The sequence below is a fragment of the Chamaea fasciata genome, unplaced genomic scaffold, assembly GCF_029207755.1.
Source record: "Chamaea fasciata isolate MVZ Bird 193981 ecotype frontalis unplaced genomic scaffold, bChaFas1.0.hap1 SCAF_3, whole genome shotgun sequence".
Taxonomy (NCBI): domain Eukaryota; kingdom Metazoa; phylum Chordata; class Aves; order Passeriformes; family Sylviidae; genus Chamaea; species Chamaea fasciata.
In genome coordinates this window covers 97,733,320-97,753,360 of record NW_027094088.1, presented here as the reverse complement: position 1 = coordinate 97,753,360, position 20,041 = coordinate 97,733,320, and the positions used below count along the sequence as shown (strand labels likewise).

At 38.9% G+C, this 20,041-nt stretch overlaps 1 protein-coding gene across 7 annotated transcripts in view; it reads right to left on the bottom strand.

Annotated features, from left to right (window-relative positions):
- Positions 1-20,041, bottom strand: part of RNF144A (ring finger protein 144A) — a 62,405-nt gene that overhangs the window by 26,202 nt on the left and 16,162 nt on the right. For 4 of the 7 annotated variants that reach the window (XM_066179878.1, XM_066179880.1, XM_066179885.1 and 1 more), the window contains one exon: positions 1,429-1,574. The exons of 2 other annotated variants lie outside the window; for them this stretch is intronic. In XM_066179878.1, coding sequence (XP_066035975.1) covers positions 1,429-1,563 — 135 coding nt within the window. In that variant the 5' untranslated portion in view covers positions 1,564-1,574. Of the gene's footprint in view, positions 1-1,428; positions 1,575-20,041 lie in introns of those variants that run through there. One more of the 7 variants, XM_066179881.1, reaches the window with a different exon arrangement.

Genomic DNA, 20,041 nt, shown 5'->3' with positions numbered 1-20,041 from the left:
AATATGTTTATCAACTGTTTGGATCCAAGAATCAAAGGTACCATTAGCATGTGTGATGATGATACAAAATTGGGAACTGCTGCAGATTCTGTTGAGGGGCAACATGCCTTGCAGAGGGATCTAGATAAATTGGAGCAGTGAAATGATTAATGGCATGAAATTTAACAAGCTGAATTGCCATATTCTGCACCTGGTATGGAGTAACACCAGGCACAAGTATGAATTAGGAGGGGAGGGGCTGGAAAGCAGCTCTGCAGAAAGGGATCTGGGATGCTGGGTGACAGCCGGATCCATGTGAGTCAGCAGCATCCAGCAGCCAGGAGGGCAAAGCCCATCCTGGGATCACCAAACCCAGCATCACCAGCTGGTCAAAAGAGGGGATTGTCCTGCTGTGTTCAGAGTTGGTGCAGCCTCACCCTCAGCACCGGGTGGAGCTCTGGGCCTCATCATTTAGGAAGGATGTGAAGGTCCTTGGCTGCATCTCCAGAGGACAACAAAGCTGGTGAAAGGGCTGGAAGGAATGTCCTGTGAGGAGTGGCTGAGAACCTTAAGTTTGTCTAGTTTGGAGAGAATGAGACTGAGGGGTGACCTCACTGCTCTGTAAAGATTCTTGAGGAAGGAAAGTAGAAGGGGAGCTGCTGAGGTCTTCTCCCTAGTATCCAGTGACAGGACACGTGGGAATGGTTAAAGCTGCACCAGGAGAGGTTCAGACTGGACATAAGGAAGTATTTCTTTACAGGGAGAGCAACCAAACATTTGAAGCAGCTTCCTAGAGCAGTGTTTATGAGGTATTTGGACAATGCCTTAGCTTTTGATGAGCCATGAAGCGACCAGGCAGCTGGACCAGATCACAGTTGAAGTGATCCCTTTCAACTGAAAGACTCTATTCTCTTCTTAAGTTAAAAAAAAAAAAATCAAAAACCCAACAGGAAAAAAACCAATCAAATCACAAACACCTCAGCACGCAACAAAAACCCGATCATTCATAAAACCAACCCCAATAGTCTTTGATATTCAATCAATTGTGGGTATGACTCCACCAAGGTCCCTAACATTTCGGAAAGAAAGTGATGATTTTGTCACCCCTCCCACTCAGCCCAATTTATTAGAAGATATTTTTTATAAGGTGCATAAGGGGCACCAAAACTACCCCAGATCCAAGTCACTGACAGATAAAAGGGAAAGTGTGAATAACCTTGGTAAGGGGATAACTATACAGTATATTGAAGTGCTGGATAATTTATTTTCTTTTTATTACAGGAAAACAAAGGTTTACTTCCTAGGTCTTGTGTCAAGTACACAGCAACAGTGTTTATTTCCACTGCAAGGTCAATACTTCAGGGTGAGTCACACCCAGCAGAAACACACTATTTCTGCAGTTATACCTATGTCTTGTATTTTTATGTCTAATAAAGAACACAAACTCACCAGGGTACAAAAGATGCATTGGCATTGTGCTATTGTTGTCATCTGCTCCACAGGATATTCACCAAGGCAGAGCTTACAGGACACTAACGGGTCAAGTACCAAGTCCCAGGTAGGCCTGTATCTTGCTGTAGTCATTGCAGAGCAGTCTGAAGAACATTACAAAAAGTAAAGACACTTCATTATTTCCTTATATTGATACTCAGTATGTTTCTGCCATTGGAAATCACATTGTCAGCTATTGCCTGTTGGGGTTTTTTTTCCAAACACCTAACTAACCAACAATAGTAAACGTGACAGTGCCAGCACTTGCATTCCCTTTTATATCCCCTGCCTGATAGAACTTGCATGTAAGAAAGCAGAAGGAAAAATGACCCCACATATAATAAACTAAACATATGAAGGCAAGCAGGAATACCCTTAGGTCACAGGCTTTTGTTGCACATTACAAATGCAAAAATCTCGCTTCCAGTTCCTGTGATTTTCATCACTAGTTACAAGTTCTTTCACTAACATTAAATTTTACTCATGACCTCAGCTACCCAGGAAAGACTCAAAAGGTCTTTCATAAGCCAGGCATTTATTATGCCCTTTTCCAGTATGATATTTCAACTCACAGAGCCAGATATTTTTGTTCCCAGGAGCATGACAGATCAATCAGTTTGCTGTTAATTTTAGCAAGAACAATAAATATTTTGAGTACACTGCAAGTTTTAGCCTGCATTTTCCTACAACCCTCTCAATATGCTGAGAGCACAGCTTTGTTGCAGCAACAACCAGCTGGGGCAAATAAGAGCACAAAGTGAGCTATATAAGAAGAGGCTGTAATAACCTATATATCACCCTCAAGACAGTGATAGGATAGGATCATGCAGAGCATCTTTATCCTAGGCTTCAGGGCCCAGATGGTGTGCTGTCAACTGACTAAGCAGAAAGAAAACCTTGCACATAAGAAATGAATTCTCACAAAGAGGAAAGTTAATTTATGAATTTAACATGAAGAAAAACAAAACAAAAACCCATACACTCCCCCAAAACATCTAGGGTAACTTATAGAATGCATCAAATCTTAACATATTTACTAGTAATGTTTTATCACTGGCACATTGACTTTCCAAGCTTAGAAAATTCACATCCCAAGGTGCTGAGAAGTTCATATTATCATGCCTTCCTCCTTCCCAAAATTAGGTGGTTCCTTACCATCATCTCACCAGCAGTTACATTAATTCAAATAATGGTTACAGTTTTTTCAGGTTCTGGGTTTTTTTTTCCCCCCTCTGCCTCCATCCACTACCCTATGCAGAAACTGCTAATTTGAAGTCATATCTGTGACCTCCAGAGCTGCAACAAACTAATGCTTACTAGACTAGATTTAGGCATATGTTCAAGAAAAATGTGCTTTTTGTCCCCCAAGAAATCACATGCAGACTTCACAAACATTTCTTTGAAGTCCCAAGTCTTTGATATTCAATTAATTGTGGGCATAACTCCACCAAGGTCCCGAACATTTTGGAAAGAAAGTGAAGATTTTGTCAGCCCTCCCATTCAGTCCAACTCATTAGAAGATGCTTTTTATGATGTACATAAGTACCACCAAGAGATTTTTTTTTAGTGCAGTCAACAGGGAAAAGAGGGGAGAGAATTAAGGTTAAGCAACCCCATTTCCAGGGCTGCTCTAGAGCACATCCTCTGAAAGCCCACACACAAACTTCACACTGTTTCAAAGGAAACAGATGGAACAGCCCCACAGAGCAGCACAAGAATAATGGCTCCACCTCACCAAATACGACTTGTGCTGTGCAGTCTTCTCAGAGACCTCAACATGAAGGTCCGACATGGTGATATGAATGAAACCCATGATTTCTAAGGCTACTAGACTGCTTCTTTACTTCACCACTACTCTTTCATTTCACACAAATTACTAGCAAAATCAATTTTCTTCTTCCAAACTTTGGTTTATCTGATGTTTACAGAGAGATTAATGAGGTATTTGAGAAGTAGTGACCAAACACATCTGAACTGTCTGCTACTAGTTATTTGCTTGTCCTACCTAGTTTATTGCATATCTGATACTTACGGTTGCAAGTAGATGAAACTGAGGAATGAACGATGAAGGACATATTTATGTTAAGAATGCACTTGCGTACATCAGGCAGACCAAAATCTTAGCAAACTTTATGGTTAAGATGTAGAATCTGACACAATTCAGACTAAAGCTCACCAAATATATGACATGGGTTAATTCAGAAAAAAAAAAAAAAATATATATATATATTCAGTATGGGTCAATAAGTGACAACAAAGGGAAAATATCAAGCTTTCAGCCCCAAGGCTTAGCCTTGTTTTCTAGGATATTCAATAGAGGCTTACTTGTATCACTGTGGTAATTCCACTTTTGCAGAACTACTATACTGCAATAACACCTCACTGGGAAATATTTCTCCTCTTTTTCTTCTGCAAAGCAAGAATGAATCAAATTATAATGCCTTTCAAGTTGGCTTTCAGACCAGCAGGAATTAGCTGCCCCATACAGCTGGCATGTAATCCATGCTGAATTCAGCCATTGTGATAACTGAGCAACAGCTGAATTCAGCCTCAAATGGTAGCAGAGCCATTCCTGTTCTCCCTCCCTTGTCAAACACCTTTTAATAAAGAATTCTTACATTCATATGGGGAGAGGGGAGGACACAATGTCACTATACCATTAATGCAAGGACCAAGAAATTTGCCACTGAGCCTAAAAAAGCTTGTACAAAAAGTCTCCACACCCCACTGGATCATCTCTCCTGGGTACCCCTGTAAAGGAACAGAGAATGAATCTTTTCAAAGCATGAACTAGGTCTTGCTTCATGATCATCTAGCACACTGCTGCAACTAAATAATAAACTTCTATGTTTACATCTCAATGCTTAAAAAGGCTTTTTAAAAAAAGCATAAGACCAAACAACAAACTTGTAAGAGAAAAGCAAAAAACCAAACACCTTCTGTGAAAACCAGATTAAAACTCCAACTGTTCCACAACTGTGGCCTCTTATGGCTTCAGATTGTATTCTCATGCTTTCTATGTACAATACTTCAGGGAGAATGGTAAGTAATTGCAAGAAAGACAAGGTAACTAAAAGGATTTCTAGATACAATATAGAACAAGAGATTGAAAAACATCTTGGTGTGTCGTTGTGTTGAATGATAGCACTAGTTGCACAAACAGCCAGTAGAAAATTTTGCCCAATGGTTTGGCTATTTACTATGAGGTCCCAAGAAATACAGCTAGTGAAAGTACAGAACTACAGTTCAATAGACCTTAGCACACCAAATATACAGTTCACTGGAGATTGTGTTGTTGGCCAAACTCAGTCCAAACATCAATATTGACAGCAGATACACCAGATCTGAGGCACAGAAAATCAGAAGAGAAGTTGGTTATCAGTTCAGACTCCCAATTCTACTGCAGTCAAGGTCAGTCTCACTTACGTATCTTTGCTGACTGTGGTCCATATCTGGTGATATTGAATTTGTAAGATATATGGTAAGACAGCACATGATTTTCTGGGACAGCATCCCAAAGCAAACTGGAAGTCAGAAGCATAGGAAATAACTCTAGTAAGAGTTTGTTCAGAGCAGTCTTGTCATAAATAATTAACCTGACTAATGACTGTTTAATTTTTCAATCATGTGCATGTCCACACAGAAAGAAAATCTTCCCATAAAGAGATAGAAGTAACTGAAGTCTTCTTACTGTAATAACATAATATATATGAACGTGACTCTTAGGCATTCCCAGAGATGTGCATGGAATGAAAAGGAAACTTTCATTATTTCTGAAGAACAACTAATGAATTAAGTGAACATGAACTGTATTTCTGAACAGTAATCCCTCAGTTTTTGGTCCACCTACACAGACTACATTTTCTAGTGAGAACAAGTGGCTGATGACCTCTATTAAGTCAAGAATAGAACAATTCTTTTTAGGCCCCAAAGAGTTGCAGAAAACAGTGAAGCAGAAATACTGTGAAAACTTCTATGGATGCAGGAAATAATGTAACCTTCTTACATACAAGTCATTCAAGAAATCATAAAACAATATGATTTTTCCTATTGCACACTAGTCAACTATTTCACAGCATTGTACATTTAAACAGCAATTGCATCACCAACACTTAGGATACATGACTGCCTATGTGAGAAGAGTGACTAGAAAATAGGGTTGAATAGAAGTCATATGCAGCACACCAGCTGGTGACTCTTCTCCACCAAGGAAGACCCAAAATAGAGCTTTCAGCAGAATCCCAATTTCAGCTTTAGGTCAGCGATGAGTTTAATTTATAAATTAAGGGATTCAGTCCCCTCTCGTACCAGAGAGATAGTTAATCAGGTACACTTAAGTCATCTGGCTTAATGAGTTCACTTAATCAGAATTTATTGACCTGATGAAAAGCAGCTCTTTTAGAAATCAAAGGAAGGGACTTAAGTGGGATTTAAAATTCTCTCAGTCTTCTTGTCCTTCTTTATCAAAATAACTCTAATTAAAGTAATACAGGCTAGTAGATGAAATCAGACATCTGCTATAGTACAGTTTTAGTATTGTGTATATGTATTTATAGGTTAAAAAAAGTATATAATACAGACTACATTTCCACCTGTATAAAGTCAAACATCTGTCTGTACAATTGTTTGTATTTATTTAATATATGAAGTATGTTTCTATACTAGATATTTTTACAATTAATAGTTATAAAAATATAAATCTCTACAAAAACCTACAGATTTTTACTTACATGGAAGAAGCCCACAGATGTCTTAAGTGCAGACATCTGTAGAAAGGCTACTACACACTGCACCCTGAAACTAGCACTGCCTACTACATCTTTTAAGTCAATATTTTTGACTTTGAGCCTTCCTCTGCAGCTGCAGCTGTGGCTCATGGCATGTGATCCCACAGCTATGGACCGTACCCTCATGGCAGCAGGGACTACCCTCCATGATCCAGGCTGGGGGCTAAGGGCATTCAGCAACAGTCCTGGAGCTTGCATTGTTTGCCACCCCTCTGTCAGAGCTGGAACATTTTCCATTGTTCCTAGGCTTTTCCAAAGATCCTCTGAAGGATCATATGAAAGAAGCCTACATGACATAATTGACCACTTTGCAACTGTTCTTTGTTTGTGGCACCAGTTTTTATTATGCAACTATATCACAGATAAAGTCATTTTAAAGTCACTTTATAGAACAAATTAATTACTACATCCACCCACCAGGTAGATTTTACAATAACACAAGCTGGCAGGCAGACTTAGTATCTCTCACTTATCAGGCACAGTTTGTTACTGGCATCTATCAGTGCAGGAACTGTGTCTCCAAGTCTTCATCTTCACAGAACTAACTGCCTGGTAAAGCAGCATCTCTCCCTCTGATAGGTGTCAGTCACACTAACACAAGACTGATTTACATGGATGTTTAGAGATGACTAAATTCAGAGTTTTGATGCCTGCCTTTCTCAGGTTCTTAAATCCTGTCAACCTGTCAAACGCCTACCAAGTCTCCAGGCTCTCATAAATCTGATCCACAATCAACTGCACAAGTCTAGCAGATAGGTATCATCCTTTGAATTCCAGACAATCCCAGCCACTAAAGCCACATTCTTTATTCCAGCAGTATAACAGGCTGCTGTTTATAGGCATAACTCTTTTCAACATGTAGGAAACTTCAACTTACACTTAGAGCAGTGAAGAAAGTCATGTCAACACATTACCTATTATGAACTCTTCAGACCTAGCCTTTAAGTCCCTTCACACACTAATCACCAACTTCAACCTCTCCAGGTTCTTATCTTCAAGCTATTCCAGGGCACAAGCCCAGAAGAGAAAAAAGACCACGACAAGCAACTTCAGTCTCCTGGCACATGGGAAACAAGATCTTTGAGTTGAAACAATTATTCCAGGGACTTCAGTCCACTCATGAATAGCCACTATGTTTCTTTGCTTTACCTCCCTGACTGATAAAATCCTATATTTTAAATATATATATAAAACATACACACATGTATATGTATATATGTGTATAGATAAAACTGTATAAATATATGCATGTATAAAGATTACATTGAAACATTCAAATGCCAAGGAAAAAAAAAAAAGAATGTGTCTTTTCACTGAAAAAAGGTATCTAAACAGTAACATTGAATGCAAAACGAAATAAATCAAGTGGATTGCTCCAGGGACATATCTCCATTGGGGCATATTAAAAGAAGAAAAAAAAAACCAAACAAAAAAACCAACCCACACCAATTTCTTTGCTAAACACCTGGGTAATTTTATTCTTGTTTCTTTTCTAGAGAAATCAGTGTATTATTATATACAGCAACCACCCCTGCCAAAACCTTAGACAATGAAGTTTGATTACTGCACAGACCATGAAAGATTTTGAAGACAGAAAAGGAATTGACAGTTTCTAGATCTATGGATATGAGAATACTGCCTATCAAATACATGGGTGGGTAGAGAGGTAAAGATATGATGGCAAGAAACACAGAACAAGAGGTTGTTAAAACTCCTCCTTCAAAAGAATACTACAAATAGACATGCCATAAACTGTCCATGCAGAAGTGCCCCAGAGAGCTAGATCCTTGCACATAGTCCAAAAAATACAGCCACTGAATGTGACGGAGCCAAAGACTTTCCTGACCTTGCATTTTCCTATGTTTGTCACCAGCACTGGTGCCACTGTGGCTTCTTGTAGCACTGCCAAACAGCAGCAACCTGAAATAAACTGGGTGAGGCTGTTATTCAGATCCTGTAGGCAAGGGTGAAAACATTTCAAAGAAAGAAAGAAAATCACTTAATTTCATCTGAAAGAAACTGCAGATGGGAAAGGTAAACAGGCAGAAGGGAAAGAACTGGAAGAGTCAAAGGTAGGAAAAAAGAAATTTAATAAAAAGAGAAATGGTGTAATAAGTAAGACAATAAAAACCATAGGAAAGATAGGAGAAATTTGGGGAAAATAGCTGAAATAGATCAACTTCCTGGCTCTTCCCAGAAGTAGTGTACTTTGTTATACAGAGTAAAATAACAATTGAAGCGGAATCCCATTGCAGTATGACCCAAACATTCAATAATCCCAAAAGACAACATGAACAAAATAACAGGTGCATAACTATTAAAGAACATTGCTCAGAATTCATGTGTCTAATCAGTGTTTGCGATCCAAGAGATTATAAAAGCATTAGAGCAGCAGATGACCTCAGGCAAAAGCTGGGAAGTCCTTGCACCATGCCATTTCCTAGTACTGGAGTCTCAGATCCTCTGCACACCTCAGAGCACTCTCAGCAGCCAGAGGCACAAGGCTTAAGATAATTTGAAACAGCAAGGTCAAGATGATATGCATTTTAAAAGCATCCTCATCTCTGCTGGATGGGAAAACTCCATCTCACATAATATGGGAGAAAAGCCAGGACACTGTAGATCTGGTTTATCAACTGGACCTGAAACTGGCAGGAGTGCAACACATTTTGGTCTGGAGAGAATGAGCCTGCCTGTCTCATTTTCTTGCTTTAAGAGTCATGAACCTATTAGATCCTTACTAGAAACTTTCATAAATTTTACCTGCAATCAACCACTGCCTTTGAATACGGGGGCCAACACCAAGGCACCATCTGCAAATTACTGCAGCAACAACTAAACTTATACAAAAGTGTGGGAGGCCACAGGTTGAATTGCTAACAGTCAAAATGTTTAAGTGTTGAATATTTTAGAGAAGGGAATATCAGATGCACATAGAAGAGGTCCTAAAGTGAGGCAAGATGAAGCCAACCTAAAAGAGACTGATCTTAAAGTCAGTTGTAACCTAAGTACAAGTGCAAAAATGCCTCAACACTATCTGGCAGTCAGAAGTGACTCAAAACTAAAGTGTCCTAGATTGTAAAGACCACAGTAATAAGGTCACAGACAATTCCATTGCTCTCCAGGGAAACACTTATATTTTTTCCAGAAATTCCTAGACAATAAAGCAGTTGCTTTTGAGTGGGTGGTCTAGGAATTTCTGGAAAAAAATAGTCCTTCCTCCCATCCCTTATATTGCTCCATATTTTTATTTTCTCTTCTCCATCTCTTTTCCTCTCCACCCCTTTCTTGTTTCCTCCTATTCTTTCCCTCCTCTCTGCTTACAAGAATTGATAAATTAATGCACTCTGCACTGTCTCCATACTAGCAATAAATCAGTAAGGAGCATTTTGAAGCTTTGACATACCACAAACTTTTTCCTTCTCCACAGGTGACTCTCTCAGAAAAGTAAGAGCTATGTTTACACTAAGTCTAAATAACACCAAGTCTGAGCTCTGTAAGACCTTTCTTTCTGAGGGGAAGAGAAAAGTCTTAGAAACTTAAAGCTAGAAACCTTATTTAAAGCTATGCAAAGTTATTGTGAAACTGAAAATATGAGCAAGGGGAATGGAGCCTTAGTTCTGAGACACCTGGACCGCATCTCAAAAGGAAATCAAACCTGTTCATTTACTTGCAACTATGACAAAGTGCATGCTCAGGGTATGCTGTGTTTCCGTTGTGCTTTTCAAGTCTCAGATGAAGGAACAGAGTACACGGGATTGAAAAACCCACCACAAAGCCTCTCAAGGTGTCACTTGCATACTAACAGTGGAGCTCAGGTTTGAACAACAGCTCCCAGGTTAGTTGTAAGACAACAGCACCATCCATTCCTACGCTAGATCTGAAATGCAAAGCAAATATGCTGCTGGCTGAAAGCAGCATTCAGAGTGGGGTGAAGTCCAGTTAACTTCCCTGTAGCTCTTTGTTCCTTTGACTCAGTAACAATCACAAAATTCCAGGTAGATATTGGTAAGAGCCAGCATCTTTCACATCTCTCAGTGTGGCCAAATTCCAGGTCTCATGTCCCAGATTTACCCCTCAGAGATTAGAGTGAAAGTTTCCCTTGTTCTGAAGAGTTATCTTCCACAAACAGTACTAAGAGCAAGAAGAACCAAGAGAGCACATTTTATCAATAGGAGTAGAAAGAACGTACTGCCAAAACACAGGAAAAGAGAAAGATTCTTCATGGAGTAAACCTTTATTAGATATGTTTTGCATACTCATTACAATCTCATGGAAAGTTACTTTTACTTTTTCCAAAACGATGCCTAAAACAAGCAACTCTAGCAAAAAGTCAGACAACTTCTCTCCCAAACCACCAGCTTCTGTTATACCATTTCACCCTGTGAATTAAATGACATGGTATACACACTCATTCACCATGCTGGTGTGACACACAGGACTAAACATAAGGAAAAACTTAGGACGGGATTTAGATTGCCCAAGATAGTTAGGCTACTGCTGGTGCCTAAAGAAGAAAATTTTCATAAAACTGCCTATACTGCTTATTCAGAGAGAGGAAGGAAAGTGATTCTGAAGACCTTCAGAGGAAGACAGTGCTTCTAATACCAGGCACCTCAGTCAAAGGGAAAAAACCCACCCAAACAGGAAAAAAACCCAAAGCCACCACACACGCTGTAAGAATTCTGTCCCCTAATAATAAACCAAATGGCTTGAGCTATGCAGTGGGCTGAATTATATATCAGTACATTTCCCCTCATCTCAAACACTGAAAAAACTGATACAGCCTGCTCAGTACATCCTGCAGATAGGATCTAGTCTGATCAACACGAGCTGCTACTCACTGTTTTTCTTACTAGTAGTCCTAAATTTAAAAATAGATAAGAGAGCAAAATATTTTTATCATTATTCATATCATCTGAAGCTTTACATGACAAAAATTACAACTATCAGCTAGGACATTTTACAACAAATCTCTGGCCTGACAAAGTTGATGACTCTGGATTCAAATCTCTTTCTGCACGTTTCAAATCCAATTGATTATTCCCCATCATACCCCTAGAAGTTTTGTCTTTTTATCTCCTGTTGTTCTAATTTCCTCCTGCTTGAAGCAGCCTGCCCTCTTCCCATCATATCATCTATAGCATAATCCAGTTCTTTGCTCTCACTGTCCTACTAGGCACCTGTCTGCTCCTTTCCTCTCTGGAAAAGGGGCATTTTGCCTCTAACCACAGCAGTACAAAACTTAATTATATTTTGGTCTATGATAATATCTCAGCCATGCTAGCTTGATGAATAAAGGTGGTTGTTTCCAAGTTTCATCTCACAAATCCAAAATTCCATGTTCCCATCATGTATCTCCATGTCTTTATGTGACAGACAGCACATGCATGTGCATGGGTAGGTCACTCACATGGGCCAAGGAACAGATGTTTAATAGTAATCCAGCAGTGCTTGGATTAGGGAAATATGCTTATTTTCTCTCCCTCTTCTACATGATGGTCTGGTCAAGTCATTCAGCACAGGGCTTGCAAGACCTTCAATGAACACAATCAAGGGAAAGTTCTTATGCTAGTGTGAACTAAGATTGCATGCACAAAAAAAAAAGATAATTAGAACATCACCTGAGTTATAAGGAACAACTGATAACCTCTTCTGTCCCAAACTTACTGCATAACTGAACAGCTCACACAGCTTAGTCAGACAGACATCAGCTGGTACCTACCACACCACATGGCTGAGGAGAGGAGGGAGGGATGAGTAGTGTATTAGCTGCCTGAGTACATTTTTTCCTGCACTTCTCCCTCTGCAGAGAATCAGCATGTAACAGTATTCTCCAAGGTATAATATATTAGCCTCAACACCAGCCCCAGCTCTTACATCCTTCCCAGTAATATTAATGTTGCACAGTAATGCTTCCAGCTTTGTTGCTTCCCCTCCCCCCAATCTTAAAACAAGATTTGCAGTACAACACACATATGTAACCCTTGTTTACTGCAGAAAGCAGCAGCACATGACAGAGACTGTGCCTAACACAATCACACAGGCAGAGATACCAAAACTGAAATACTGAGGGCATGTAGAGATAACTGAAAGCATACCAGGGAAGGAACAAATAGCACAGAATCACCACAGTGATGGAAAAGCCCCTTTCAGGGCTCCCCTTGGCTAGGTAACAAATACAGTAAGTTACAGACCTCTTCATTTTGGGAACACATGCAGAGAAATGCTATTGGGATTTCCTCTGTACCACCTTGTACACTTGAGGACAGCTCAAAAATCAGTAGGTGTTGGTCTCTTGTTTATTACTTCTAGTTTACATTTAGTTTTCTCCTTTTACTCATGAATAATTGTAGTAAATTAGGATTAAAAAATAAATTTTGGCACTTGACCTATAGTTTCCTTCCTCACTTACAACAAAATGTTAAGAACAAGCTACTGGAAGCTCTACAGTGGCAAATCAATTTCCCTACCAATTAATTAATTTAGTAAGGACAAGAGCCAGAAGACAGGAACCGATGCACAGAAGGTTCCACCTGAATACGAGGAAGAACTTCTTTACTGTGGAGGTAACTGCACAGAAATAGGTTTCCCAGAGAGGTTGTGGAATCTCCCTCACTGAAGAAATTCAGTAGCTGCTTTTTTCAGACATAACTGATGTCCAAGGTAAAAGGCTTGACATGGATATTTTACATAGGGAGAGCATGCTTTCAAAGAACTATTAGCTTTTTCCTCAATCTTATTTTTGTGGGACAAGCTTTGGTTAACTTTTTAGGTAATGGACATAGGCTGGTCATTTGTACCTGTGGAAGGAGCTCATTTTATGAAATGGTTTAGGAAACACATTGTGTATATAAATGCTTTAAAAATAAGCGTTGTAGATTTGGCATGCAGTGAATATGACAGCCCACTCACGAGAGGAATTGCCTGCTACCATTTTGCACCATCTCCTAGCACTCCTAGACTATATTAACCCCTTCCCCAAATTAACGCAGATGTTGCAACTGGTCCTGATGTTCAGGATACACCCCATGCTGAACATCCATTGGAGCACTTCCGGGTTTTGTACCTGCACAAACCACCTGCATCCTGCTCAATCTGTAAGTTTCACGTGCTCGTGCACATGGGCAGGAAGGATGCTGAAACACAGCCTTCACTGCACATCTTGTGGTTCATAGTGCTGACCTGCTTACCAGCAGAAAGCACGCTGGGCACAAGGATAGAAAACACCTACTTACTCTTCAATTTCCCAGCAGAGAGATCTGGTTTGCTGCATAAAGCGACTGAAATTTGCATAGACTTATTCTGGCAAGGAGAAAAGCATTTTTAGGGCAGCTTAAGCTTGTGGCTATTACTCTAGGGGTTTATAAAGAAAAGCTTTAAAAACAAAAAATCAAACAAAGAGCTTTTTCAGTGAGTCCTGATGGCTTTTAGAAGAAGAGAAAAATATCAGAATTAAGTAATTTTATTTCTTAAAGAAGGAAATAAAATAAAGCAATGATACTTATATTTAAAGGATTTACATATATAATATATTCTCTAAGCCACCTCATAAAATGAGCTCCTTCCACAGGTACAAATGATCAGCCTATGCCCATTACCTAAAAGGTAACAAAGTGTAACTAAAGCTTGTCCCACAAAAACAAGATCCAGGAAAAGGCTAATAGTTCTTCGAAAACATACTTCTCCCTACGTAAAATATCTGTGTCAAGCCTTTTACCTTGGACATCAGTTACATCTGAAAAAAACCTTTTCTAGAGCTTGACATACTCATATGGGTACTCAAAATAGTCCCAAACAGTTTATTAACAGAAATCAACTGCAAATTCCTCTGTGGGAAAAAGATTCTTTTATGTTTGCATGGTGCACACTGCAGTGGGCCAGAGGTTACAGAAGTTTGCATCAATACAAACAAGCTGTAAGACAATTAACTAATATCAATAGCCTTGGTGCTAAATTCTCTGCTTCAGAAAACATGAGTAGCTGAATTTAGTGAGCAACCATTTTCTGCAGAGCTGTCTGGGTGTCAGGAAGTATCCTGATACAGTATTTGTCTGAGCAGTTCTGATTCCTTTGCACGCAGCCCAAAAAAAGCAGACAAGTCAACACTGAAATTAGTAATAAAGAAAAGAAAAAGCCTTTCTTCTTGAAAAAGCTATGACTAAAAGGCTGAATCAAAAAAATGGTAGGCAAAGATACTCTACACTTCCCAGAGGTCAAGTGTACATTTCAGATAGTAGGAAACTTTCCAAGTTCAACTCATGCTTTCCCAAACCAAACAAGACACAAACCACAGAAGCCTGCCCTCTTTCCAGCTCCTGGGAAGATCATAGATGAGGTTGCTCATTATGGTCCCAACCAAGTACCATGGTACACACACCACCACCCCCCTCTTCAAACATACCTCTTTATTTAAAGGAAATTCACTGTACAATTTTTTTCTAAGTTCTGTAGTTGTTACTTTTTCCTATTTGCTTTAATGGTCATCATAGTGTTTTATGTTTGGGACATTGTGGAAAAAAAAAAAAAAAAAAAAGCCAGAGGCCTAAAATACCATCTTAAAATACACATTTGAAAAGGAATTGCTGCAGGGGTTCTAAACCAAACAGCATGGATTACATCCCACTGTTTAAAATTGGGTTTTGTGGTCAGTTTTTAGATATTCCTAGTAAAAAACTCAATCTGATTGCTCTTTCTTGGCTGAAGTTATTGCACCTAGTAATCAAGAAGGCAAATAATAGAAATTTCATTTTAAATATAGCTATTAATGTTCTTAAATATAGTCTACTATATGACTGAGCTGAGTCACAGGCCTTAAGTCTTTCTCCAGGTTTTGTTATCGGTTTTTTTTTAATCAAAGGACAGTAAATGCTTGACTAGGGCTTAGAAGTTTGACATGTTACTGGGATTAAATAGTTTCTCAATATTAAAACTAGGCAGAAAAAAAGCTTTCGGGAAGGAACTAAACCTGGAACATCTTTAAATTCCTATTGCATATTTAATGACAAGAACCCACCACCAAAGAACAGCCATTTAACCCAAAGGCATTCCACATTTCCTTTCTGAAATCCTTGGGTAATCTACATTGTCTACTAACAGAGTATTTTGTCCTAGTTAATTGGCAAAGGCAGCCCTTGAGTTTCTTTCCAGCAGGAAACCAATTAAATAGATTCAAGAGCAAAGCAACGCTACTTTAAAAAAACAAACAAGAGGGAGGAGCACAGGAGCTGGCTGCTTCTCCAAAAGAGTTGGAACAAGCCATTCCTTTAAAAAGTGGAGACACAAAGCAGTGCATCTCCTTTACACTGGTGAGCACAGATGGGAGCAAGAGCATCACAACTTGAACCAAGGTGCTTGGTGGGCTTCAGAACTCACTTAGCTGGGAAAGGCTAGAGCAAAGCAGTGTAGGAAGACCCCACAAAGCAACACAATAAATTCAGGGGTTTTTCAGCCACACCAAACTCTGTTCTAGATGGAGAATAGGGAGGATTTAGCATCAGACAGTGGACCAGCTGAAAACCAAGGCAGTGCTATATAAACTCTAAACCTGTGAAGTCTAATAGCTGAAGTCATGCAGTTGAGTTAATGAGGAGTTTGGGAATATGACTGACAAAAAAACTAGGCCAGTAACTACCAGTATGTTCATAATCTGTCTGTACTTGAAAAGAACAAAAAAACCCCAAATCCCACTAAAGATGGCCCATGGGAAACAGCAAAAATGAGAAGGATATGTAGACCAGGAATCATCCAAATATTATATTTAAAAACATATAAAGCAAAAGCTGACCACATGGGGCTTCTAACCATGTGGTTGTTAGAAATTAATAGAAGTAACCAACCATTTGTGAAAATAGCTAATAAAGATTTTAAAAGTATTAAAAATAATTGAAGCACTATAAAATGAACAAATTATGGACACAGAAAAATAGCACTAGACTAAGAATTCAGAGTGCTGAGCATATACCTCTTCACACAGCTGCTGAACAGCAATACAGGTTCTCACACTTGGGTACAACTCTTTAATACTGAGCAACAAACTGAGCTTAACTTCTAACCAAAGATCTGAATCACCTGAGCTGGCTTGAAGAGGATGCACAATACCTGCAAGTGACCTGAAATAACCAGCAGGTCTGGGTTCTTGCAAAGACAGCAGTGGTCAGAGTTAGCAGATGGAAAAAGCAGGCAAAGTGGTATGTAGTGCATAAGACAATATAATTATCCTGTGACACAGACAGTTTGTGCTCTCTCCTGCCTTCCCAACTAACACTTAAAATGGAACACTTTCTTCTGTGGAGACTGGTTTTGCTGTTTGGTTAAAGAAAGCAGTGTTGCAAAGTAGCTGTTGGGCTTGGAACAGCAAGCACTGAGGTTTGAGAGGACTCCCAAGTGCTTGGAGAAGTTCCTTCCACAGGCCCTGAGAAACCCAGCTTGCTTGTGCAGCTCAGCTTATGCCTGACAGACCAGCCACCAACTAGCTTCCTTCCCAGTCCCGAACTCAAGGCTTGACACAAATGGGAACCAGCACCTCCATTTATAACAGAGACATTAAAAGGACTGCTGAATAATATGGCAAGCTGTAAAGGAAAGAGATGAAGTGGGCAGTTTCTCTCTCTAGGATCCAGATCTCTCTAGCAGCTTCATTCCCATTGGCAGTTCTAATTCTGCAGCATCACTTCAAGCCAAACTGCAAATTTTATAGAAAAGTGAAACCAGATTGAGACATGCAAAATGCAAGCCAGAAGAAAGCAGGAAGAGCTGAATTTGTAACTGCTGGGGATAGGAGGAAGATTTAGTAATACTGACATGACAGGAAACACAGAAAGAGCTATCAATCCTTGTTAGGATCAATAATGAAAAAGAGAATGGAAAACTGATCAGAGAAAATCTGTCTTTTAACATCTGAATCTAGGGACAAGAAAATTTCTCAAGTACTGCTGTAATGGAGTTCTGTACATTGCATTACAAAAAATAGAAAAAGTGGAAGAAAGCTTGTGAAAGCTTATAAACTGACTTATGCAGGAATGAGACTCTTTTGGACAAGACAAAAAAAATGCTGCATGGTGTGCAGTGGTTGCTTAACTTTATAAAGGTCAAAATACACAAGAGCAGGCAAGTGTTGACTTGTGCCTCTTTCCCTGCTTCATATATTGCCAGTACATTCCAGTACATTTAATACTTTGTAAATTCACTGTAGTCAGTGTCCTCTATTTCCTTTCTCACACACTGAGCAGGAGAAAATGAACCATCCCCAACTCCACTAACTCTTGCAATCCTCTCTTAACAGAAAGGTGACTGATTTTACAGAACTTGGAACAGACTATAAAAAGCCAATGCTACATATATATTGCATCCATATAGAAGGTAAACATTCAGAGCCAGACTTAGTTCTACAAACTTCAAAAGAGCTGAGGAATAACTCCTAATCAGGTTTTGGTACATGATGCAACCCCAAAACGTTCCTATGTTAGAAGCTAATACTGGATTAAAAAAAAAAAAAAAAAAAAAAACAGCCTGTGACAGCAAAACAACAAAAAGAATAACCAAAAAACCTTCAATATTTGAAACAAAGCCTCAGAAATGCAATCTACAGCTTCATTTCAATAGGATGCTAAGTTCTTCTGCAGCACCAGAGAGCACTGAAAACTAAGAATTAAAAACCATGAAGGCTGAGAAGGCTGTGCCTGGTCAGAGCTCCTTCCATGTTGATCTGAGCCAGCCCCAGACCCAAACAGATAAACAACCAGGTAAATAAAGAAATGCAGATGGTTCTAGAATGAGCAGAGATAATTTACTCTCAAAAATTTTGTGTACTGATAAATATTTCCCATCTTCAAACCCTTCTTTATTGGTGGGGAAGATTTTTTGTGACTAAAGCAAATAAACACATTCAGTTTTTCATCTTGTTTCATGAACTATAATTAAAATATTTTTTACTTTGTGGCTGACATCACAGAATGAGTTTGTTACTTCAACTTTTGTGGACAGATATTTACATCTCTATTAAGTTTTATTTCAGTCACCAGTTTCCTATGTTGGACTGAGCCAAGTTGTGCCTTTGGTTACTGCTATAAGACATAACATGATAATGATGATTATGATAATAATTCAAATTATTACTGTATCACTAGATCTTGATCACCCACTTGTCACTAAATTATGGTATGATTCAGTTTATACAGGTCTCAACTGCCATTAAGGTTGCAGACAGCTCCTTAGAAAATATCTTTATCTGAAGTAAAGCCAAAATATTGTGATTGTTTCCTTCCACAGTGAAATGAAGTATTAAAACTATTTTTAGGTAATAAACAATGAGACAGAAATTATCAACTCTAATAAAAAAAATCTGACAATTTCAAGCCAACACTAGACCATTAGAGAAGAATTTTGCATTTTACTGGCAAACTCTGACTTTCCCCATCTGCTCCCTTCCCTCCCTACTAATGAGCAGGAGCAAGCTATGAAAGCATGTCTAAAGATGACAAGAGCACAAGCCTCTCTAGATGCTTAGGAAAGATCAATGAGCTGCCCCCTATGTTCACTACCACACAGACAGGAGTGGCAGGGTCTTGCCTGCCAGACAAGGAAAATAAGAGGGCAATGCTTCTCCACTTTGTATTAATCATCTGAGCTATGTATGGTATGTTCTTGTTCTTTACACAAATACCTCATGATCATCTGTATGCCACAAATATTTTTCAATACAGATCTCTGCCAGGACATGCTCCATTTCAGCAATCCCTTAGAGCCATTTCAGTGAAACAGGGTTGGAAGGCAGCAGAAAGACTCAAGACTTCAAGGCACATTTTAACTATGTTAAGTTCACAAGACATCAGAGCTGCCCTCACACTGATCAATGGCCAGGAAAGAGCATAGAAATTCACAGTTGTTTGACTTTTGCCAGAACATATCACACTCAGCTTGGGTTTCCACTTGTCAGAAAAAGTGGAAAAAAAAAAAAAGACTGACCAGTTATGCATGCTTTTCCAAAACAATGGACACAGCTCCTGAGAGTACATTACACACATTTTCCCCCGCATATTTCAGAAAACGGTATATACGGTGCCTGGAGAAGTTTGAGGATCTTTAGAGGCACCTCAGCAGAAAACTAAAACAGGAAGGTGAGAACAGACCAAGAGGACTATGTCTGAAGGCATGGGACTCCAGGAAAGCTGAAAGAAGGGAGAGAGAGGCTGAGGGACCTTGGCTCATTTAGTTTCCCGCAGGGAAATGAAGAGATATGGTCACTCCTTGAATACCCATGATGCAGGGTGAAGTACATCACTAAATGGGAAAGGAACTATTTCAAGAAATCATTGATCCCCATGGACAGACATGTATAAACTTGAAATTTCCCACTTCTTATAAGGATTTTCTTCAAGTTTCTAAGTATCAGAAATGAATGATTTGTTTCTAGCATAGCTTTCTAAAAGTAGGAAAAATGCTGATTTTAGGCTGAAAGTTTATAAAAGGAATTAACCATAGCACTGTGAGAGAGAAAAGAAAAAAACCCTAAAAAACTTTCTGCTTCTTTGTATTTAAATTTTAAATCAACCAGTTAAATTAAAAAAGAAAACAAAACTGTAGATTTATTTCTTTTAACTACAACTTTTTTTTTTAATGTAAGGGATATGAAAGACAGTATCAGACATTTTGGCTTTAAAATAAATGTTCTCTCTTCTTCCCCCCTCCCATTTAGATTTTCTGCTTGTAAAAAATATGTGAAAATATAGACTTTTCCACTTAGTACTAAAAAATGGAGCAGAAAAAAAAAAGATGAAAAATAA